We start from the raw sequence: 25,181 nt of genomic DNA, 5'->3' as shown, positions 1-25,181 counted from the left end.
GAGCTTCTCATTGCGGTGGCTTCTCTTGTTGCGGAGCACAGGCTCTAGGCGCACAGGCTTCAGTAGTTGTGGCATGCGGGCTCAGTAGTTGTGGCTCACGGGCTCTAGGGCGCAGGCTTCAGTAGTTGTGGCACGCGGGCTCAGTAGTTGTGGCTTGCGGGCTCTAGGGCGCAGGCTCAGTAGTTGTGGCGCATGGCCTTAGTTGCTCTGCAGCATGTGGGATCTTCCCAGACCAGGGCGCGAACCTGTGTCCCCTGCATTTGCAGGCGGATCTTAACCTCTGTGCCACCAGGGAAGTCCCTGGACATTTATCTTAGTGTCAATGGTTTGCTCAGTTCAGTCAAATAACTAGCACATTTGGTGAAAAAAATGTAGCCAAACCAGAATTTTTGTGGAAAAAAGAATGAACGGTGAATCTTCAACACAGGTGCACATTGTAAGGATAGATAGAGCCTAAAGTGTTCAAAGAAATCATCCCAGTTTGAAATCTTTTCACCACTCTCCCACAGAAAGTTCTAGACTCAAACTTCTCCAGCCCCCCTAGATCATGGGTCAGTATTACATATGGGAATGCTTAAATCATAAAAGGTTCTGCCTTCATTCTCCTGTCAATTGAATAAGAAAGGACTGCCCTGGGGCCAGATGGCTGGAAAACGGAGCTTATGGAAATGTTCACCTGCTTTTTTGTGTTTTGCAGCTGGATCTTCAGTGGGTCCAAGTTTTGAGTGAAGGCTGGGCCACTCCCCTCAAAGGTTTTATGCGGGAAAAGGAGTACTTGCAGGTTATACACTTTGGCACCCTGCTAGACGGTATGGGTTTTTGTTTTTTCGTTTGTTTGTTACTCTTTATTATTAAAGAAAAAAATATTTCTCAGAAGTTTTCACAGGAACAAGAAATGCTAATCCTTGGTTCGTAAATCCTATTGTGAAACTATTTAGATTATTTATGGTGTGTCCAGTTATGTATAAGCTTCCATTTTTAGGATTTTTTTTGGTTATCCTCAAAGGATTATTGATTATCTAAAGCTAAGGAACCAAAAAATAAAGGTTTGACTTGCACACAAAGCCAAGAGAAGGTTAAGTCTTTTTCACCTCCACCTGCCCTTTGCTGGCCGTGATATTCATAAGGCAGTGGACAGTCAGAAGCACCACTGGCAGCTGCTTGGACCATCCTGGGGAAGCCAGGATGGACTCAGCACTCATTGCTGACTTGCAGGATGCCTCCCATCCTCCAGCAAACATTACTGCAGCAGCTGCTTTCCTTGGTGGATAATAAAGGGTTGATATTCATGCTCATACGTGAAATATATTAGGATGGCTTCATCCACTAAACTTTAATACGGGGTGTTAAGGCAGCTTTCTGGGCAGAAGCTGAATGGCTCTTAGAGAACTGCTCCTGTCAAGGTTGGAATGATGTCTCATTCAGAAAACTTCCGGATCCTTCTCTGATCATTTCCTTCCTAGAACTGTCTTGACCTTATCAAATAGAACTTATTTATTTCAAGATCTTGGGGAATACTGATAAGTGGGGGAGGGAATTTGTAATACGGAGCAGGGCTCCAAACCTTCTAGGTAGAAAAATCAAATCAGATGTTCTTTCCTGAGAAAGATGTTCATGTTCTAGGTTTGTGCCTCTGCCTGGGGAATGGGGCGTAAAGCAACCCCAGTTGTAGTTAGGTTTCAAAACTCCCCATACCCTCAAGAAGCCTCCTTAATTCCTATGTAAGTCAATTATTAAAAATACATACCAGGGATGTAATATGCTGCACACCTCTACCTAAGTCGAGGCCGAATATCATAGTGGATAAGAGTGAGCTGTGGAGCCAAACTATCTGGGTTCAGGGCAAATTACTTAAACTCTCTGGGCCTCAGTTTCCTCATCTGTAAAATAGGGATGTTAATAATAGTACCTACCTCAATGGGATGTTGAATGTTTAAAAGAATACAGTAGCTGGTCCAATAGTAAATGTTCCATATATTAACAACCCCCTCACTGCATAAAATTAAAAGGACTTCAAAGTCTTGAACAGACCAAGAAGCTTATCTCTAGTCACATCCGTTTGGAAGTAGCACAGATAAGATGTTCATCAGCTAGCCAATAAATATTTATTGAGTGTCCTCAGATGTCAGGGTTTGTTCTAGCTGCTGGAGATAATACGAGCTTGCTGGGACAGGCAGTGCAGTTCATCTTCTGAACTCTAGTCCAGAGGGGTTTTCCCGCCACATCAGTGGTTGTCAAAACTTTTTTTTTTTCAAGTCATAACTATTTCAGTGAAATCTGAGGCAATATATACAACAGATAAAAATGGAACTGCTCCTTTGGAAGAAGTGGGCTCAGTCTTTCTCCCACCTGGACAGCAACCTTGAGGGTGTCTAGGGAAAGCTGGTTGAAACACTGCCCTCTACCACACCATGACAGTCTCATGACAGAGCTTGGCTCGATGTCTTTTGGACTGAGTAGACACGGTTAAATTCCAAAAATGATGTCTCTCTGTATCAGAAGGTTGGGCAAGGTATCATTTGTATGGATATCATTTAATTTTAACCAATTTATGAAAGTTTGAGTCACCACCATTGAAAATTTGAAATAATTTTTGTAGCCATAGACATGTGGCCATTTTCATATACCATTAAACAATTGCACATTTCTTGATCACCTACAATCTGCAGGTAAAATTGTTTCTATTCTGACCCTGTCTCCCAAAAGTATTTTGTTGGTTTTAATTTTCTCAAAGGTTCACTATTTCCCCCTATAGTAAAAAAAAAAAAAAAATTAGCTCAGTCTACTTAGTCCAAAAGCAAAATAAAAAATCATTTTTTAGTGTTTTTGATGATTATATAGTATGAGTTACTCCCTATATTACTCAAGGGTCTATTTTCATGTCAGTGTATTATTTTATTTCTCACTGGATATAGTTTGGGGGGGGGGGGCTGTCATAGATTCTCCAATGATAAATGTCACATCTAAATTTAAAAATGGAACCTCGAGCTTATGTTCTTGACTGGTGGCATCCAAGTAGGGTTAAGACATAGCAGCCTTGTGAGACCTGATCATTTAATGGCAAGTCTTCTGCGGCTCTGACTTTCCAAGTCAGGGCTTGAGAGCTTTTCTATATACTGCCAGCATTTATTCAGCACATAATGTGTTCTGACCCTGGTGCTTGACATAGGACATCACATTTAATCCAGATAACACCACTGTGAAGGTATTTTGTCCATATGAGGAAATAAGTATTGGGAAGGTTAAATAACTCCCTCGAAGCCTGGATTCAAATCCCGGTTATCCTGGGACTGGGCATACTCTCATGTCCTGTAAACATCTGGAATTCTAGGACGTTCTAAAGCAGTTTGCCTGTATACCTCCCAAAGCCTGGTTTGGAATCATCTGACAGTAGTTATAACATCACATATTTGTAAGAGAACTTCTTGCTTAAGTTGGAGGGGCTATTGACATATGTTATAATTATTTAAAAACATAATTATTGGGCTTCCCTGGTGGCGCAGTGGTTGAGAGTCTGCCTGCCGATGCAGGGGACACGGGTTCGTGCCCCGGTCCGAGAAGATGCCACATGCTGCTGAGTGGCTGGGCCCGTGAGCCATGGCCACTGAGCCTGTGCGTCCGGAGCCTGTGCTCCACAACGGGAGAGGCCACAACAGTGAGAGGCCCGTGTACCGCAAAAAAATAAATAAGTAAATAAAAACATAATTATTTAAAAATGCTTTTGGATTGTATTGGACATTATTCAATACAAATTCTGGTTTCACCAGCTTTTTGCTCTCACGTATGCTCTATTTTTACAGTAACAAAAAGCTCAGTATCTTTGTATGTTGTATGTATGAAGCTTCATAGTAGGAGTTTGTTCCTTGTCATTGTTGCTTTACTATTATTTTGGTGGAAAGTTGAAAACAATATGTTTCTTAATTTTGTTTGTATTTCTCTAGGCATGTTCCTTCCTGGTATGTACTTTAACTTTATAAGTAGTTAAATTATTATAATTGGATATGTTATATTAACTAGAAATGGTAAGGACATAACTAGAAAAAAAAAATCTAAATGAACCAGTTGGAATCGCTAACAGTTCATGATCCAACCAGTTATAACAGAATAATGCTGCATTCTTCTGTTGATAGGAGTCCAAGTAACAGGAAGTTTCTGGATCAGATGCAGCTGTTGTTTATAATGTTTTATTTGGCTGACAAATTAAACTTGTTTCTGAATTTCTGTTGCACATTTTGTTCCTGAGATTTTAAAAATTTATGATCCTTTCTGTTAATTACTTCTACTGAGGTCGGTCCTCATTTTGTTTCACAAATCTGGAAATTTTTTTCTATTGCATTTATAAAACATTTTTAATTGATGAAGGATAAATCAATTTTAGATACAATTTAAAGTGGATGCACCTGGTTGGATTGTGGATGATTGTACTTCGTTTGTGATGAGTAATTATGCATGAATTTAATTTCAAGCTATGACAATTGATAGTTATAAAACTGGGAATAAACACGTACTCGCTGCAATTCTAAAATTCTGCACTGTACCGGAAGAAAAAGGTAAAATTCTGAAGATATCATTTATCTTGAGTATTGTTTTCATCATTGCTGTTTTTCCTTGAAAAAGATGAATTAAGCAATATAAAGTATTTGTTTTTGCCCAGAAATTGTCCCAAACAAATGATAAGCATATCTACAAGGTTAAAACAACAGGCTTGAAAATTATTTAAAGCAAAAGCAAGATTATTCAATTAAACATGAAGTTAAGTGTTGGACTAACTGTGGCTAAAAAACTACGATACTCTTTTCCAAAATGAGTTATACTGCAGTAAAATAATCAGGGTGGTTCCCACCAGAGCTGAAGCACATGATGGAAAAAGGCCGAAAGCCCGAGTCAATGTTTAAAGCTATGGAGGCTATTTCAGCACAGAGTTAAATTGTAGGATAATTTTATGTATTAGAAAAGTTGATTAAGATGATAGGGAAACCCCAGTAAATCTGCTTTTACCTGTGTGGAGTTGTAGCTACAGGTGTATGAGATCAGCTGGCACTGTTACTCGGTAGAACTCCCTTCCACAACATCCCACAGATTAGTCTCTTGACAACCTGTCAGGTAGTGCTGTTTCCTTAGTTGGGATTTTCACTCAAGGCCAAGATGAAGGTGGATCAGATGCTAGGCTGGGCTGGAACCTAGTGGACCAAAGGAGGCGATGGCAACGAGCAAGTGGAGTATTCTTTGGATTTCAACCCAGAGTAATTGATGGAAGGCAGCACCGCAAGCACGTTGCAGGCAGAGCTGGGTTTCCACCAGCACCCAACCCACCTTTTGCTTTGCATCTTGTTTTACTTTATTTTGGTCAAGGCACTCAAGGCACTCTTTGTAAGCAGTGTGGTCGTGCTATTCACAGAAAGCCTCTTCCCAGCAACCCAGGGATATACATATTATTTATGATCCCATTTTCCAAGTGGAGAAACTGAGGACAGAGAAGGTGAGTGACACAGGTAGTAAATAGGAGATCGCTTGGCTTTGAGTTTAGTGCTCTCTGCACAGGGCTTGCTTGGACTACTCTTATTGTCTGTGAACTTTGAAACAAAGGAGTTACTTGAGTGAGGAAACTCATACCTTCTGTGTACAGTATCTTCCTTGTTGCTTAGGAGGCTCCCAGAGCAGGTTGCAGGATTTTATGATGGATGGGATTTCTTTATTGCTGGAAGTTGCTGTGTATATCCTGTGACATTCTTTATGTCCTAGTAACTTTTGGAGAGTATTTTAAATGTGCAAAGTGATATGCCTGTAGACTTTTGTTTCATAGCTAATGGGGGAGTATGATGCCCCAAAGAAACAGAACTCAGATCTCAGACCTTTAACTCTATCAGAAGTGGTCTAAATGTTGGATTTTGAGTTAGATTTAAAAGACTTCATTAATCTATGGTACATTTTCTCCAATCCATAAATAACAGCATTTGCTTCCTCTTTTGGAAATCCTGAGTTTGTAATAAGGAAGAACAAATTTTACTCCACATTGGATCTGTTTCTTTTACTTTAACCTTTTTATTCTATTGCTTTTACAAGTTAATCCCTAAAGGGATGTTGCCTATAAGCTTAAATTATACATAATGGCCCATCTCTGGGAACCCTGCCTCTCATGTGATGAAGTTTAAGCTAAAAGACCTTTGTTTAGCTCACAGAAAACATCCTGACTAAGCCCACCTGTGAATGACGGCAGGGAGGAAGAAATTAACATCCCCTCAGAGTCTGACGGGAACCAGAAAATGTTTGACTTTATCCCCTCCCCTTTTAGTATAAAAGAAGCCTGACTTCAGGGAAGGTGGTTCTTTGGGACACGAATCTACCAGCTTCCCGGTCTGCTGGCTTTCCAAATAAAGTTGCTATTCCTTCTCCCGGCAACTCATTTCTCCATTTATTGGCCGGTGGAGCGGCAAGCAGTACGAGCTTAAATTGGGTAACAAATTGAATGTTGTTTTTACTCACTTTCCTTTCATTCCCTTCTGAGTCTTGAACTTGGCAACTCCCCCCAAATCTCCCTGATATTCTTTAATGTTATACACTTAATTCTGTGCCCCCATTTTCTCACTGTAAGTACAACTGAAAGCCTGACATATTTGCTAGAATGTTAGGGCACCATTACAAAAGGGGAGAAACAGCTGTGTGATTTCTTTTACATTATCTGGCTTCACTAAGAAATCAGTCATCCCTCCCAATCTGAGGGGGGTTGGTTCCAGGACCCAATGCAGACACCGAAATCTGTGGACGCTCCAGCCCCACAGTCCAACCTCTGCATCTGCGGGTTCCTCATCCACGATTCAACCAAAGGTGGATCCTGTATAAGGTTTGCTATCCACGAGGCGGTTGAATTTGCCGGTGTGGAATTCGCAGATATGCAGGGCATTGCCAACCTTTATTTTATCTAGTTGGATTTTTAAAGGCTTTAAGCTTCCTAGTGTGTTGAGGTCAGGACCAAATTTTAAAAAGAACTCCGAAGGGAGCCACCCCCTCGGGAGCCACCCCGAAATCAGTTACTGAAGCCACCCCTACAATTTGAAACAGCCCATTTTTCACAAACGCTCCATCTTTTGCTTTGAGAAGCCTCTTCTCAAAGGATTTATCACAGACGCTAGAGAAACTAGTGTAGCCAACATAACCATGTTAGAGTTAGGTCTTAATGCCTTTTGCAGGAAATGTCTGAAAGAGACATTGTGCACGTTTGACTCCTCTTTAAAGGAGCCCACATCTTGTATCCCACATTCATGCATCAAATGGCACTTTCCACAGACGGAGTGATTAACATGAGCATCCCCGTCGTGCTGCCCGTCTCCGCGGATGATAAGACACGGCTGCAAGGGTGCAGCGAGTTTGTCCTGACACACGGAGGACGGAAGGTGGCTATCTTACGAGACCCTGAATTCTACGAACACAGAAAAGAGGAGCGTTGTTCCCATGTGTGGGGCACAACCTGTGCAAAACACCCCTACATCAAAGTAAGTGGCATAACGTTTGGAAGGTCTTTCTTTCAACTTAGGATAAAAATAATTCTTTTTAAGTCCTTCGAGAAGGACTTAGAAAAACTGGGGTTAGATGGAAGAATGCGTTTCCAAGGGAGGTCCTGCAAGCTTTGCCTGGGGAGATGTTTTTAGATAGGGCAAAGAAATGACTTTTTGATGGAGGGCTGGTCTAAACGGTCTCTTGAGTCCTCAGATCCTGTGATGGCTGTGACTCCCTCAGCTAAATGGGAAACAACTGGACTGGGGAGATAATTTAGTCTAACATCATGAGGGGAGAACCAGAATCATAGCTATGCTATGCACAAAACCACAGCCAGAGCTTGCAGCCCTGTCCATCTTGAAATTCACAAGGGAAGTCAATTTCTTCCTACAGAATGGATCCAGCTAACCTCTGGAAAGAGACTGGAAGTTCATGCTCTGTGGCTGTTGTGTGGAGGGGGTGGTGGGGGACATTGTTTCAATAAACAAAAAGCACAGATAGCAGCAGAGTTTCCGGAGGGAAAATACCACATTTTCATCAGATTGAAAAATGTGTTCATCTGATTAGGATTATTTTGGAGTCAATTTGCCTAAGGGCAAAGTAGACTAAAATTCCTCAGCCTCCTTCACAGCTTCTAATTGTTGTTGGTGATGGGCTGGGATTGCAGGGAGTGGAATTGTTGGGTGTGGTTCATTTCCCATAGAGAAAAATATGTGAAATTGAATGCAAAAGCTATCCCTTATCTGAGATTAGAGCATTAGGGTTGAAATTTAAAAAGACATATACTAGTGATTCCCTAGCTGGAGTAACTAACTTTCAGAAAGTTCAAAGGTAATAGAGAACCATCTGAGACCCAGGAGACTCTAAAAAGCCTTGTGGTTGGACAAGGCACATCCTCTCTCTTGTCCTCAGTTTCTTCATTTATAAAAGGAGGGGGCCAGACTCAGTAACTCCGAGATCTCTTGCAGCTCTGAGACTGTACACAATGGATGTTTGAATAAAACGGTTCAAATCTGTCAGACAAACTTCCCTTTGGTTTGGTTTGGTTTTTTTCAGTTGTGAAATGTTGCAAAGTAGGGAGGGCTTTTGCAAGGCCCCTGGTGGAACACAAGAGGTCAGTGGGGGAGCAAAGCAGCTCCTCATTTATTGGACACAACTAGCCACCCTGCAGATAAGCTCAGAGCCATCTGAACATTTTCTCTCCAAGAGGCTGGGAGACAGGCCTTGAAATTACTGGACAATAGCTATTTGAGGAATTGTGTTCTGAGCCTTAATTATATCTTTGTCTCATTCTTTTTCTGATCATAATCCTTTAGGTTTGAGCTCTTATCTGCACTCAGTGACCTAAAGAATAGTGGCCTTTCTTCATGCCAGCTCAGATATTTCCACTCTTTGGGCCTAACATCCACATATACATGGTTAGCACTAAAAGAAAAAAAACAACTAAGGAAGCTCGAAAGCAGTTATGTTTATCTTGTCTTGCATCACGTGCTGGCAGTTGGAGGTCAGAATGTTTTCGATGGCAGGGAGAGTGGGGGTGTGATTTGTGGCCTTGAAAATATAGTCAGGGACTCTGTAGCATTAGGTCATTAGAAGGACTCTGTAAACAGTCCTAGTGAGCTAATGGTGAGAAATGGGCCATGGATAACCAGAGAGAAAACCACTCACCCTGTATAAGCTACACTTGGAGCACTGAAGGTGTGTTTATGGGAAAGGAACTGTCTTCACTGGACATTTTTTAGCACCTTGAAATTCACCGTAAAACTTAAACATGTTTTTTTTGGTTTTAGAACCCCAAACCTTCCAACAGTAATTCCTTCCAAAAGTAATTATGGGCCTTCTTGTGTTTCCATGTGGCACTGGGAGTTATATTTGCATGGAAAATGGTCAGAGTCACCGAGGAAACGGTCTACCTCTGTTGCATAGCCCCTCACTGCAGTTACCCTGACCTTCCATTCAAATCCTCCCAACCCTCTCACTAATATGGAACCACGTGACGTGTCACAGATGCGAGCATGAGGAGAGGAGCGGGTGAAACTTGTAAAAATAATGCTTAGTGGAGCCCTGTTGCCTTTCATCCATGGATCTCAAATCTTTTTCAAATGGTAATTATTTCTCACAATGTTCCCGTGAAGCACCTAAGAATCATTACTCCCACTTTACAGATGTAGAAACCAAGAGAACAGAGTATGACTTCCCAATGAAGGATAGGAATGAGAGTTTCTATATCCTTTAGCCCTTCAATGAAGACCACATCGTTAGTTAGAGCAACAGAATCACCTGGGGAGCTTTAAAAATTACCCATGACCGGGGCTTCCCTGGTGGCGCAGTGGTTGAGAGTCCGCCTGCCGATGCAGGGGACCCGGGTTCGTTCCCTGATCCGGGAAGATCCCACATGCCGCGAAGCGGCTGGGCCCGTGAGCCATGGCCGCTGAGCCTGCGCGTCCGGAGCCTGTGCTCCGTAACGGGAGAGGCCACAACAGTGAGAGGCCCGCGTACCGCAAAAAAAAAAAAAAAAAAAAATATTTCCCATGACCGGATCTCTCCCTCACAGTCTTTGATTTAACTGGCTTGGGCTCAGTCTGGGTATTGTGAGTTTTGAGGCTCCCTGTGATTCTAATATACTGTGAAGGTTGAGAACCATGGCATTAGATAATTATCTGCAGCTGTTTCTTGTGTGGCTCCACCTGGATAGATCCTGCAAGCATCTCGCACTCAACATGGGCAACTTCACCCCAGCCTTGTCCCCCTCCTGTGTCCCCCACCTCCGTGAACAGCTCCGCCATCCAAACAGTGGCCCATGTCCAAAACCTAGATGTCATTCTTTTTTTCTTTTCTTTTTTTATCATGAGATCAACAACATTTATTTTCCATAATGAATTTCCTCAGTTTTGAGTGTACATCTCCTGGCATTCTGAAAAAATATATATTTTCTGTGTTACTTTCAAAGTATTAGTTTTTAAATTTAAGTATACTTGATTTATAATATTGTGTTAGTTTCAGGTGTACAGCAAAGTGATTCAGTTATACGTGTGTGTATATTCTTTTCCATTATAGGTTATTACAAGATGTTGAAAATAGCTCCCTGTGCCATACAGTAAATCCTTGTTGTTTATCTATTTTATATATAGTAGTGTGTTTCTGTTAATCCCATACTCCTAATTTATCCCTCCCCCCCACTTCCCCTTTGGTAACCATAAGTTCGTTTTCTATGTCTGTGAGTCTGTTTCTGTTTTGTAAATAAGTTCATTTGTATTATTTTTTAGATTCCACAAATGAGTGATATCATCTTTGTCTTTCTCTGACTTACTTCACTTAGTATGATAATCTCTGGGTCCATCCGTGTTGCTGCAAATGGCATTATTTCTTTTTTAAAAAAATGTTTATTTTATATTGGAGTATAGTCGATGTACAATGTTGTGTTAGTTTCAGGTGTACAGCAAAGTGATTCAGTTATACATATACATGTATCTATTCTTTTTCATATTATTTTCCCATATAGGTTATTACAGAGTATTGAGTAGAGTTCCCTGTGCTATACAGTAGGTCCTTGTTGATTATCTATTTGATATATAGCAGTGTGTATGTGTTAATTCCAATCTCCTAAATTACCCCTCCCCTTGCCACCTTTGCCCTTTGGTAACCATAAGGTTGTTTTCTAAGTCTGTGAGTCTTTCTGTTTTGTGAATAAGTTCATTTGTATCATTTTTTTAAAGATTCCACATATAAGTGATATCATATGATACTTGTCTTTCTCTCTCTTACTTCACTTAGTAGGGTAATCTCTAGGTCCATCCATGTTGCTGCAAATGGCATTATTTCATTCTTATGACTAATATTCCATTGTACATATATACCACACTGGACGTCATTCTTCCTTCTTTCTTCTTCCTTGTCCATTCAATCACCAAGTCCTAACAGTTCTGCTTTCTAGGTATTGCTTGAAGGTGTTCACTTCTGTTGCAACTTGGGCCAGGGCACTTAATTTCTTCCCTGTCTCTTGCCCTACTCCCCTCGAAGCCCCTCTCCAATTCTTCAGCTAGAGTGGACCGTTCAAGCTTTATTTGGGAGCTCACATAAAGCTATGACTTCACCTTACCACCTCTAACCACCACCGCCCAAGATATTCCCCTCCAGCATCTCAGCTGGTCACTATATCATCCTCTGTCACACTTTTGCATGTGCTGGTCCCTCAGCCTAGGACACTGTTCCTTCCACTCCTGCCTCCTCACTTTCTTTGTCACACCTTCCCACCCTCAGCAGCTCCTCTCCTGATGTACACGTTCCCTCTTCCTCTCTAGGTTATTTCCACTGTTCCTTTCCTTGCCCTCTTTCAGCCTGTTCACCATAGGTTTCTTAGTCTTCATCCTAGTGTTTGAGCTCATCCTCTCTCCTTTTTGCATTCCTGTTGTCTGTGATTCCAAGCCCCGTTCCTCTTTCACTGCTTCACTAGACTCCCTTAAAGCCTGTTCCTCACACGTGTGTCCAGTTCTGCAAACTCTAGCCGTGGTCCCACACGTGCCTTTGGCAGGAGGCTTGGAAGGAAGTGGGTACTTATGGGCCACAAAGCCCTTGGAAATTAGAGCCCCTGGACCTCCCTTCCTGATAGCTGGACCACAGTTCTGGGGACAGTTGAGCCACCTTGGGGATAGAGATGCTCTCTGTCCCTCCTGATCCCAGAAATGCCAAAAGCATAGTTTCAGCATTGTTTTCCAGATGTATTTTTAGGCTGGATGGTGAATGAAACAGGTTCAATATTGCCTTTGCCAATAGAACAATATAGGGTGGACCCCTTGTGCCCAGAATGAGTTACTGCATGCCCAGGGATCTGGGGTAACTCTTTCAAAATTTTATCTGCAGTTTAAGCAATGAGGAGAAAGTAAATGTCTAGGTATGGGTATTTGACAATATTCTTGTTAAGTGATTCTCCTGAGCACAGAGTTTAGAAGGGGGTCCATGAAAAAGCAAGCAAATCCCTTGCAAATCACCCTTTCTCTACCCAGGGTTTCCTTTGTTTCGGGGGCTGTCCTGTGCAATGTAGGATACTGAGAAGCATTCCTGGCCTCTAATCACTAGATGCCAATAACACACCTTTCCCCACTCCAGTTGTGATGGTCACAGTTGTCTTCAGATATTGTCAGGTGTCGCCAGGAGAGGCAAAATCGCCCTCTGTTGAGAACCCTGGCTCTAGCCCAACCTCCCATTCCCTGAAAACCTCTGGAATGCAAGTCATTGTAAACTCCAACATCTGGCCATGACAGGAAATTGAACCAGGGGTATACCATCACCACCTTGATGTCTTCTGAATTGGTGTCATAAATCAATCAGCTTTCTCTCCCCTTTTCTTGCCTCCCTCTTTTCTGCTGCCATTACAGGCTGGCCACACTCCTTGGACACTGCAAAAGGCAGTTATGGAATTTGATCAGGGGAATGACTGCACAACTATGATTGACTGAGAAGTAAGACGTTCTGTAATGTTTGTCTCAATGACTGAGGAGAGACACCTGCTCTCAGTCGTGACTTGTGGCACTGCAGCATCATACGGAACATATTTAAGTTTATAGAAAACACAAAGGGTTGTCATGTTTTCCTTTGCTCAGGTTGAGATAAGATGAACACATAACAATGTATAAGTTTCAGATGTACAACATAAAAACCATGGTTAGATGTCACAATGTGACAATGTGGCAATGCATTACCCATATGTGTGTTGTCAGGCCTGGGGCCTCTTCCATCCATCCTTGTCAAGGAAAGTGCCAACCCTCTCCTTTCATCAAACACTGTCAGGCTTTTCTTTTTCATTACTTTGACCATTCTTCACACCAGGTTCACACCTAATATTTGCGCAACCCAGGGTAACAATATGAGCTGAAGCCCAATACCATATTTAAAAGTTACTTATCTAACTAATAAACTTAAATATGTTTTATCTTTCTACTTTGGCAATATGCCTTGATCACAATCTGGAAGGCCAGGTTCAAATTTAGGCTTCTCGGTTCTGTACCAGAACATGGTAGTGTGTGGACAGCTGGCTCTTGGCCTGCAGCCAACCCTTCCTTCTCTTTCTATGCTTGGCCTTGCCCCGTGCTGTGGAGGCCCTCTGGGTCTGCCTGTGGGCACCCCAGGCTGAATGTCCCAGGTACATATCTCATGGTGGAGAGTAAATGCAGACTTCAGGTGGGCCTGCCCACCAGGGTTTCCTTGCCCTGACAGAAGGGGCACAATTGAAGACGCCAGAGTTGGGCCATCTAAAGTGTGGGACAATGTATAGATGGTTCTTTCTAAAAGTCTCCATGTTCTGTTCCTTACCCACCCTTCCCTGAAGTCACTTTTTCAACTGAGACTGGATATCGAAAAGTAGAGTATGTATAGTGACCTCAGTGAAAAATGAATCTTGTCATCTATCATCTATCTACCATCTATCTATTTACTTATTTAGGTAAAAAACATGTAACATAAAATTTACCATCTTATCCATTTTTAAGTGCACTATCCAGTAGTGTTAAGTATATTTACATTGTTGTGAAACAGATCTTCAAAACTTTTTCATCTTGAAAATATGAAACTCCATACCTATTAAACAACAACTCTTTCCCTTCCCCAGACCCTGGTATCAACCATTCTTTTTTCTATGAAGTTGACTACTTTAGATACCCATGTAAGTGGAAAAATACAGTATTTATCTTTTTGTGAATGGCTTTTTCACTTAGCATAATGTCTTCAAGTTTCATCCCCCTTGTAGTCTCTGGCTGGATTTCCTTTGTTGTGAAGGCTGAATAATATTCCATTGTATGTATACCATTCACATTCATTGTTCATCCATTCATCTTTCAATAGATATTTGGGTTGCTTCCACCTTTTAGCTATTGTGAATGGTGCTGCTATGAATATGGTTGTGCAAATCTCTGTGAGACGTTGCTTTTAATTCTTTTGGATGTATACCCAGAAATTGGATTACTGCATCATGTGGTAATTGTATTTTTAATTTTTTGAAAAAACTCCATACTGTTGCACCATTTTACAGTCCCACCAACAGTACACAAGGGGGTTCTCCACATCCTTGTCCACACTTGTTATTTTCTGTTTTTGACAGTAGCCATCCTAATGGGTGTGAGGTTGCATTTCTCCAGTGATGAGTGATGTTGAACATCTTTTCATATCCCTGTTGGGTTGGCCATTTGTACATCCTATTTGGAAAAATGTCTGTTAAAGTTGCTGATTTTTAAATTAGGTTATTTAATATTCTATATCAAAGAAGAATATCCACATGATAGAAAAAGGCTATTCAGATACTCTTCCCTTTTCCAACTACCTATCTGCAGTTGAATTTTCTTTACATATTTCAGCCAAAATAACATATTGCCACAGAATAAATGCAAAAGTAGATACGAGAATCCAGCTGCCTTCTATTAAGTCAGATAATGAAGAGATTTGCAAACATGTAAAACAATGCCATTTTTCTCTTATGTTTTAGGAAAATATTTTTCAGTAAAAAACAAAATGTTTATGTTAATATTTAATAGACTTATTGTTAGCTTTAAGTCAATAAATATTTTTAAGGGAATTAAGTTTTAATTTCTAATACAGAAAATTATAGATATAACCAATATAAACAAAAGCTCTTTGCAGGTCCTCAATAATTTTTAAGAGTAATAAAGGATTTGAGAGACCAACAAGTTTGATAAATACTGTGCTTGAAATGTTGAAGAACTGAAGGCAGTTCTTCAAGTAAGCCAAGATTGGTTCAGAAGAAGAAAAAATTTTAGATAAAATGGAAAACAGTATTAATCACTAACAACTTTAATAACGGTCTTTCTAGATGGTGATGGAAAGTGGGGATTGGCTGGTTGGTGGTGACCTTCAGGTGCTGGAGAGAATACGGTGGAATGATGGGTTGGACCAATACCGCCTGACACCTCTGGAGCTCAAACAGAAATGTAAACAAATGAATGCTGGTATGTAGCCTGGCTCTACGGCATTTGTTAATACTCCTAACCCTCCTCTGCTTACAGAATTAAGGATTATCAGGAAACAGCATGTTTATAGTTTTGAAAAGCTGAAAATTTTTTTCATCTTCTATTGATATGTCTGTTGATATGGAAACACCTTATAAAGTTGAACTACTGCAATATTATGCAGTAGTTAAAAATATGCACTGACCCAGAAGGATACCCAAAATATATCTATTAAGTAAAAAAAGCAAACTGGGGCTTCCCTGGTGGTGCAGTGGTTGAGAGTCCGCCTGCCGATGCAGGGGACACGGGTTCGTGCCCCGGTCCGGGAAGATCCCACATGCCGCGGAGTGGGTAGGCCCGTGAGCCATGGCCGCTGAGCCTGCGCGTCCGGAGCCTGTGCTCCGCAACGGGAGAGGCCACAACAGTGAGAGGCCCGTGTACCGCAAAAAAAAAAAAAAAAAGCAAACTGCAGAACGGTATGTATAGAATAATTCTGGAAAACAAAATAAAATGTAATAATTGCTTTAAAAACTCAAACCTACTTCTGTGTGTAGCAGAAATCTCTGGCAGCATGTGCACCAAACTGCAGATGGCAGCAGCTACCTCTAGGGGTAAAGCGGGACCAAGGGGAAGGGAAGATTTTCACTTCACATATTTTGAAAAAGAGAGAGAAAAAGTAATGATAGGATGATGGATGATTTTTAAATTCTATTTTGGGCTTTTCTGTATTTTCTAAGTTTTCTCTGATGGATATATATTATTTCATAACAAGAAAAATTAAGGCTCTCAGGAGTTCATCACTAATTGGAGTAGTTCTGAAGACTTCCCTAAAGTGAAGGAGAAATATTTTTATATCTTTAAATTGTTAAACTTTTGCACAGACCCCAGAAAACGTTCCTTATCAATATTCACTTCCCAGGGAAATGAGGCTGGAGCAGGGTGCAAGAGGACTGATTAATACTGGCCCCTGCCTGAGCCTTGGTTTGTAGGAAAGGTCCTGGCAACAAATGTTCATTTCTGAGTCAGGCTCTCCCTTTAGGGCTTCCTACCTTTGTGTCCTGTTCCTGTCTAAGCAGTCTGGCACTGGTTGGTACCTTCCGAGTAACACCCCTAAAGGTCCAGGTGGATTCTCCAGCCAGTCCTTAAAAGCAAGTGGATGTAACAAGTTCACTGAACAATAGACACAGCTGCACCTTTTCGTTTCTGTTCTTGCAGACAGTGCATGTCTTTGACCGTGCTGTTTCTGCTTTCCTTTCCCAGACGCAGTGTTCGCGTTCCAGTTGCGCAATCCTGTCCACAACGGCCATGCTCTGCTGATGCAGGACACCCGCCGCCGGCTCCTGGAGAGAGGCTACAAGCACCCGGTCCTCCTGCTGCACCCCCTGGGGGGCTGGACCAAGGATGATGATGTGCCCCTGGACTGGCGGATGAAGCAGCACACAGCTGTGCTCGAGGAGGAGGTTCTAGATCCCAAATCCACCATCGTGGCCATCTTCCCATCTCCCATGTTGTATGCTGGCCCCACAGAGGTAAGCAGCTCCCTGGGCTGGGCTATGGGACTCAGCATCTAATTTTACTTAGACGAGCCAGTGAGTTTCTGGGATTCTTCTTCATGAGCAGATTCTAAAATCTTCTGGTCTCTTTACTTTATCAAACTTAATTATGTTTCCATATAGTATTTGTGAAAATGCTAGAAACACCAAATCAAACCTGTCACACACTGCCTTTGAGACTGTGGAAGCTGGTATGTGAACGAGGTGTTTAACACAGCTTACCTGGGTTACAGGGCAAGATGTATCTAGCCCAGTATTTCAGCTGTTCCAGTTACTCTTAAGTGATTCACCATGCTCGGTGAGCTATATTAGAAGGGAGAAGATGTCTTTAAAACCTTAATGTCTCCCTTTCATCATAACACACTGAGCCTATCAAACAGAGACTTTCTTTGTCCCACTGCACCCCCAGTGTAGTGGATTTCAACAAGTTTACAGGAACTATGATGAATTGAAAAGGTCTCAACCCTTTGGAATGCTCCAAACTGAGTTTAATGAATTAATTCTCTTCAACCAGATCAAAGTTCCAGGCCCCTGGCTCTCTTCCCCATCCTTTATATTTCTATCTGAGCTCTAAAGAGGGCAACTTATTTTGAAATCCCAATGCTGTGTCGAAATGTAATCAATGTCTGCGTATGAAGGTTAATTTGCTTGTTACTGACAGTCAGATGGTAAAGAGATATTGGAGTTTGTAATTTCCCTTAAACTGTGATTTATTTTGAATAGGGAGGAACTGGAAAGTAAAATCCACATAGTTCTGTGGAACAGTAAGATCTGAGTGTCACTGGTCTGTTAGTCTGGAGAGATTAGGAAATATAAATTCATGGTCTAAGAGGGAGGATTCTTATCTTTAAAGCTCCTATATCCTACCCAATATAACCAAAAAGATGACAAGAGCAGGAGTCGTCAACACCTCACTGACTTCCTTGCAATTATTAGTTGACCCACATCGCTGAATTACTTTTAAAGCAGAATAAAGGGGTGTCTCCGTAAACAGGGACCCCACAGGATTGGCCAGTGATGACCAGCATGTCCTTTATGTGATGTTTCCTAGGTCCAATGGCACTGCAGGTCCCGGATGGTTGCAGGGGCCAATTTCTACATTGTGGGCCGGGACCCTGCAGGAATGCCCCACCCTGAGACCAAGAAAGACCTGTATGAACCTACTCATGGGGCCAAGGTCTTGACCATGGCCCCTGGCCTCACCTCTGTGGAAATCATTCCATTCCGAGTGGCTGCCTACAACAAAGCCAAAAAAGCCATGGACTTCTATGATCCAGCAAGGTAGGTTTTCAGAGGAAAATTCGTATTTTTTATTTTTTAATTTTTTTGCGTTACGCGGGCCTCTCACTGTTGTGGCCTCTCCCGTTGCGGAGCACAGGCTCCGGACGTGTAGGCTCAGCGGCCATGGCTCATGGGCCCAGCCGCTCCGCGGCATGTGGGATCTTCCCAGACTGGGGCACGAACCCGCGTCCCCTGCATCGGCAGGCGGACTCTCAGCCACTGCGCCACCAGGGAAGCCCCAGAGGAAAATTCTTTAAATCAACATCTGTACAGCTGGAATGATGAGGCAAAATTTTGGAGAGCTCCCCAGTACATCTCCACATGCTCCTAATTGGAATGAGAGTCCCTTGAAAGCTAAGACCTGGTCTTGCACATTTCGTGCCCCCTGAAGTTGTAGCACAGCCCCTTGCATACAGTAGATGGTCCATAAATATTTCTTTTTTAACATACATTCCTTGAGCATGCACTGAGTGCCTGGCACATTATGTGAAAGGAAGTAAACACAGAAAAAGATTTCAATGAGCATTTATAGAGCACGCACCACGCTCAGAGCACACATAAGTAGGCAGAGCTAATAGAAGATGCCTCCCATGAACTGAGTAGGTACACAGTATTGAATGGGTAGCTGCCATGATTTCCCTTTCTTCTGCCAGTTCCTTTACTGAAGATTTAGTGAATTGCTTATTTTAGAAGATGCAGCATTTTACAGAAAGAAAAAATGTGGTCTCAGAACCCATCCTACTCCTGGGATCTTCAAGGTAGATGTTATTTACCTATGCTGAGTTCTTTGTTGCTACCCTCTGACAGGCACAATGAGTTTGACTTCATCTCAGGAACTCGTATGAGGAAGCTGGCCCGGGAAGGAGAGAATCCCCCAGATGGCTTCATGGCCCCCAAAGCATGGAAAGTCCTGATAGATTATTACAGGTCCCTGGAGAAGAACAACTAAATGCCCTTCAGCACCAGAGTTTCTTTCTGAAGTGCTCTGTGATTTCTTTTTCTATTTTTGTGATTAGATGCTTTGTATCCAACTGCTTCTCAATGACTGACTTTAAAGTTAATGTTTTATAATGACGTAAAAATGTTCTCTATAATTTAAAGTCAACACATATAAACACACACACGTGTGTGTATATATATATATAAAGTAAAACTGAAGACCAAACCTTAGCAGGTAAAAGCAATATTATTATTTCAGAATGAAATTAGTTGTATTTTCTACTGCATCTGAGCAGTAGGTCCCAGATTTCGTAAAGCTTTGACCATGTGTCTAGTTTACTTGCCAAAAAGTAAAGCATGTCTCCCAGCTTAAGTCTTGCCAACCTGCATTCTCCCATGTCATATACCAGTAGTAAAGGAAATGAGATGGGCAGCCCCTTCTATACAGCTGACAAAAAAAAAAAACCTAGAAAATCTCACCCCAAATGAGGAGTGGCTCATGTCAAGATTCTTGCTAGTATTTCCCTCGTGCCCGTATCCAGCCTTACTGCCCAGTATCTTAGTTGCTGAACTATGACCTGACTGGAGAAACCAAATGTGTGAAAATGTGAAGTTAATCTCAGAGATCTATGCAACCTAGTTCTGCCACGGAAGTTATATTATCTAATAAGAAAAGAAGTCTTAATAGTTTTCTGTGAATAATGTAACTCCAGTTAAACGGTGTCTTTTAATTAAATAGCATACAGGGCTTTGATGAAAAGATTTGCACCCAGGCCTCAAACAATCTGGCAATGTTGTGGACATTTAATTTTTCTCCTCTTTGCTGTGGTCATTGTGTCTATGGAGAGGCTGCGCCTATTACCTGCAGCGGCATCAGCTGTGACCAAAAACAATTCAGACCATCAGACTAGCGAGCTGCTGGAACCGGACAAAAACGCAGGAAGCTCCAAACTTTTCATCTTACAGGTGATCAAACTAAGACGATGCACAAGCACAGGCTTCATGAACTAATGAGCACTGTAACAAAGTGCCAAATTGGCATTTTGGAAGTACTGGTGGCACTGAATGAGCACCCAGGCCACTTGACTCCCAGGCTGCTGCTTTGTCTACCCTGTACAACACAGGAGCTGGACCTGGTTTCCCTCAACTGCTTAACAAAACTCCTTGAACAGAGGGCACTTCTTGGATGCTGTAAAGTTCGGAGTTTTCTAAATGCAGCTGATTTTATTGCAGTTGAAAAAAATACTTTCCCAAAGACTCATGCTGTTCTGAAGCATTCAACCTCTGATGGCTTTACCTTCTGGGAGGCACTCTTGCACCTTCTGCATAATTCCTTGTTACTAAGGAATATATGAAGAAATAGTACCTTTTGTACATAGGTCTCTCTGGAAGAGACTTAAGACTGGAAAGAGAAAACTGTGATTTTTTTCATACTCAGTTTTGTTTTTTTAAATGCTAAACCAAGCTAATGAAAGTTCTTTTGAGAATAAATCACAGTGGCCACAGCAAAGTATGACTATCTTTAATAGCACAGTGCCTGTATTCTTTAATCAGAGGTCCTCACTACTGCCTTTTTAAAAAACAGCATATTTATTGAAAACATGAGACAAGATGTAGGTGCCTTAACCAATGTATTTTGTGATTTTTTTTAATATATTTAAAACTGCTCTTCTGCTTGAGTACCACTTAGTGCAAATGATTATTTCTATGTACAACTGATGCTTGTCCTTATTTTAATAAATTTCTCAAAACGAAGGCTGAGTCTTTTCTGCATCTCGTATCAAGTGTGCATTGACATCTGTTGGTTGAAGCCCTTGTGACTTTGTATAACTGGAGAGAAACAGCAGCTCTCTTTCAGACCATAATCAAGAGGCTGTTTACCCTTGTTCCTGTCATCTTTTAAACTGTGCTCTCCATGTGAATGACACGTGGTTTCAGCCAAGCACTACAGTTCCTCAGGGACCTCACCCCAGGATTTCTGTGCACTGGGATCTGACAAACTTTAAAAATTTTTCCTAACTTATTGTTCCCTTTTCTTCAAAGTGCCTCCATAGAGTTTCACCAGCACGGTTAGAAGCAGTTGTGCTTCTTCCACACCTCCACTCACCTCAGCAGTTGCTACTGGTGTATGCAGAAAGGATACCTGTTTCCACCCACACTTTCAGTGGCCTTCAGACAGGCCTGCAGCTTTGGGGCTTTTTCCCTCCTTCAGTCCCTGCCTCTCTTCTGTCCTGAAGGCTTCATGCAAGGTTTTGTTCCTGTCCTCACTCCAAACAAAACTGGTGTGACAGCCAGCTCAAAGGTGCCACTTGTTACCGCTTCCTCTTTCTCCCCAGATCCTTACTTGCTGGCACCTGGACAAAGTAGAGCAGGGAATGTGTAAGTAGATAAAGATGTAAGTGGTGCTGAGGGAGTGCAGGGCAGTGCGAAGGGCATATGTAAATCATTCATTCAGATAACGGTGGACTTACAAATCTATCAGCATTTATATCAGGCCACAAGATTCCTTTCCAATCCATCTTCCCTGCAAGAAGAAACAAATCTTAGTGATTTGAGAACAGCAAGTTCATCTTTGTTTTTTCCTCATCTTCCTCCTATTAACCTGACTTTTAGGTCTAGCATGGATCTTGAATATACTTTCCTGATGGGTAAGTAATCAGGAAATTAGATGAGCACCAGAGCAATCAACAATGTGTAAAGGTTTGAGAGAACACAGTGCAGCTTTTGCCTTTGAGATTTTGAATGATACAGGTTTCTATTATTTATGTCTATCCCACTACCAATAATGCACAAATTATCAAGAATTAACTATATAGATATTTAAAGAATAACCACTAATTTTTTTCTTCTCCCTAGCATTCATTTAATTCTTTGGTCAATATTAGCTATTATTGGGCCACTCATCATACATATTCACCAAATGATTAAAGTGATGTATACAAGCAATTCACTAATACTCCAAGGGTGCCTATTGTTTTTGCTTATATTGTAATTCTATTGAAATTATTACCGAAAATAAATGGATCAATGATGAGCTTGGACATTTTAGTCTGATAAAAACCTAGACAAAATAAAATACTTTTTTACGGGGCTAGGAAAGAGTGATGACGCAAAGAACTCTTGACAAACTGAGAAACAAGCCTTTCGTAGGTAAGTCTTGTAGTTCTTCAATGGCTTATCTTTAGTAACGGAAGTAACCTCCCCTACCCGCCAAGCCATTAGCTTTTCCATAGATTTCCTCATTTGGATTAACTGCAGGAAAGACCAGTCTCAATCAGTAAGAAATCTAAATTATAGAATGTTTTAAAAAGTAATACAGTTTTATTACCTTCAAATACATAAGCGACAAACAGAGGGGCACAGCTTTTTAAATGTCATAACATGTAATTGTTGGCAGCAATAATACATACTTTATTTTGGTAAAGTTCTTAAATAGGGTTGGCTTGTTTCAGAAACTCAGACCTGCTCTGCACCTATTTTACTAAAATGTTTGTGAAAGCTCTTACTGTAATGTATTAAACACACTTATGGGTAAAGAAAAATCTTGATTATATTTATTGCATAAGCCTGTTTTCCATAAATAGTTCAAAGGTAAACTTCAGCTCAGCACAGCTTTAAAAAATAATGGCCTACTTCCATGTAAACAACTCCAATATTGATCTGGTCTTTTAAACTAGTTAAAAGACTGGCGTCTATAAATGTATTCACCAAGAAGAACCTCCGTTTATGGAAGAAATTAATTCCATCAACCACTAAGGAGGTTGTACCCCAATCCTATCTTCAAATTATAAAAAAAATTATATAAAGTAGCAGATCTTTGGACATTCAAAGTAAACCAATGAAAAAGCTTACAGCTTCAAAAGAGCCCAAGAAACACATTTAATAAACAAAAACACCAAGTACCTGGAAGTGTCTATGACTTTACCTAATGGCATGTTTCATAACTTATGCCTATTAAAACAAGTCCAGGGACTTCCCTGGGGTCACAGTGATTAAGAATCCGCCTGCCAATGCAGGGGACATGGGTTCAACCCCTGGTCTGGGAAGATCCCACATGCCACGAAGCAACTAAGCCTGTGCGCCACAACTACTGAGCCTGCGCTCTAGAGCCCATGTGATGCAACTATTAAGCCCACGTGCCGCAACTACTGAATCCCATGCTCTGCAACTACTGAGCCCCTGTGCTGCAACCACTGAAGCCCGCGTGCCTAGAGCCCGTACTCCACAAGAGAAGCCTCCACATTGAGAAGGCTGCGCACCGCAACGAAGAGTAGCCTCCACTTGCCGCAACCAGAGAAAGCCTGTGCGCAGCAATGAAGACCCAATGCACCAAAAAAAAAAAAAAAAAAAAGGCTCCATTCTTGAAGACTCCAATTTAAAGAAAACAAAAACAAGTCCATTTACCAAGGCTGACACCCATCAGTAGCTAAGAAAGTCACCCAGTTTAGAAGTCCTGATGATCAGGTCAGTATTGCTAAGGCCCCAAAATGTCTATCAACACGGCCACTGTTGCATCAGTGTGCTGTTTAGTGAAAACTGGGATGGGAACTTAAAGCACGTCTATTTCAGCATTTCCATTATTGCACAGATAAGGAAATGGAAGCCCAAAAATGTGAGATGACGACTCTAAGGACGTGATGACCTGCAGACATGTTCACTTGCTAGTTTCCAAGGCATTTTCATGTTTCTTAAAACAATAAAAGAAGGTACACATTATGATTTCTATTTACAGATAAGGGAACAGATGCCCACGAAAGTAAAGAGATTTTGCCCAAGGCTACACTGTGCATGCGCTCTCTAGCGCACTCTCTAACATAGAGTTCCACAACTGGGACTGAAACTTATAAAGCTGAAAATGAACTTTACGTGACTTATAATAAATCCCTGCACAATTTCTTCTGCTAGAACGTAGAAGGATGCAAAAGACTTTCACTTCCATATAGTAACAAGAAAAGGCCAGACAAAAATAATATTTTTCCGGGAGACAAGCAAAGAACAGTAGATGCAAGGACTTTTTCATTAACTGACTTCCAGGCAGAAATAAGCCCTTCTGAAATGAGCAGAGAGCCTTGGTACTTTTTTTTATACCAGGGTAGACTCCTGAGAATGGATAGTGTGTGGAAGAGCAGGCCTCCCTTGAACGGAGAGACTTTGCAGGCATGTGGAGAATTCAGCCAACACTCAAGACAATAGTGATTGAAATCTGGAAACACATTTAAAAACAAACTGCTAGGCTCGACAAGTCCTCTTCCCTGGATTTTTCAGAGAAAATGGCAGAAGAGGGGCTCAAAGTCTTGTGCATTCTCATGGTGACTGGATGCCAGAACCCTGTCAGAACTGAATATAGAGAAGAACCACAAACATCTGAACCTGCACCCAAACCCCTCCCAGCTCAAATACTGCCAAGATCAAAAGGCAACTGCCTGAGAGGGTAGGGGTTGGGCTAAGCCTGGTCTACTCAATCTTGTTAAAGCTACAGCCCAGACTCAGCCTAACTCTTCTCTAAGAGAAATGGCAATGATCAGCCCTTCACGCTAACTGCCTATCAGAGGAATGGGCTTGTACTTTCTGGAAATAAAACAAAAACCCATGTTATACTTCAGTCTCCACTGTTCTGTTTTACACCTACTATCTGTAACAACATAAATTACAAGTTAAAAAGTGATCACCTGGCTGCAGAGTTGGGCATGCCAAGTAGCAATCCATCATCAAGTGGTAAAGCTTACGGGATTGGACCAAACATTCCCTAAAGGCCTGTCCACACAAACTGTAATGTACATTGCTCATATGTCCAGCATGCCCACCGGAGTCATAATACTGCCCTTGGCAGTACTAGCCTCGTGTGACCAGCTGGTCATTTACCACTTTCTTGTCTAGCCAAATTCTCCACAATACTCAGTTTTCTTTGGATGAAACCCCACTCTCCTCTTGCAGTTGACCAGTAAATCCAGATACGCTT

At 41.6% G+C, this 25,181-nt stretch overlaps 1 protein-coding gene across 4 annotated transcripts in view; it reads left to right on the top strand.

The window, feature by feature from the left end:
- PAPSS2 (3'-phosphoadenosine 5'-phosphosulfate synthase 2) overlaps positions 1-20,955 on the top strand; it is a 79,670-nt gene extending 58,715 nt beyond the window's left edge. For 2 of the 4 annotated variants that reach the window (XM_079900372.1, XM_079900371.1), the window contains exons 7-12: positions 698-809; positions 7,285-7,490; positions 15,314-15,449; positions 16,710-16,978; positions 18,054-18,283; positions 19,091-20,952. In XM_079900372.1, the coding sequence (XP_079756498.1) occupies positions 698-809; positions 7,285-7,490; positions 15,314-15,449; positions 16,710-16,978; positions 18,054-18,283; positions 19,091-19,232 (1,095 nt within the window). In that variant the 3' untranslated portion in view covers positions 19,233-20,952. Of the gene's footprint in view, positions 1-697; positions 810-7,284; positions 7,491-14,098; positions 14,153-15,313; positions 15,450-16,709; positions 16,979-18,053; positions 18,284-19,090 lie in introns of all 4 variants that reach the window. The other 2 variants (XM_079900369.1, XM_079900370.1) reach the window with 2 other exon arrangements.
- Positions 20,956-25,181: the final 4,226 nt, after the last annotated feature.

This window comes from Stenella coeruleoalba, assembly GCF_951394435.1.
Source record: "Stenella coeruleoalba genome assembly, chromosome: 16".
Lineage (NCBI taxonomy): Eukaryota > Metazoa > Chordata > Mammalia > Artiodactyla > Delphinidae > Stenella > Stenella coeruleoalba.
This window is presented reverse-complemented; position numbering and strand designations above follow the sequence as displayed.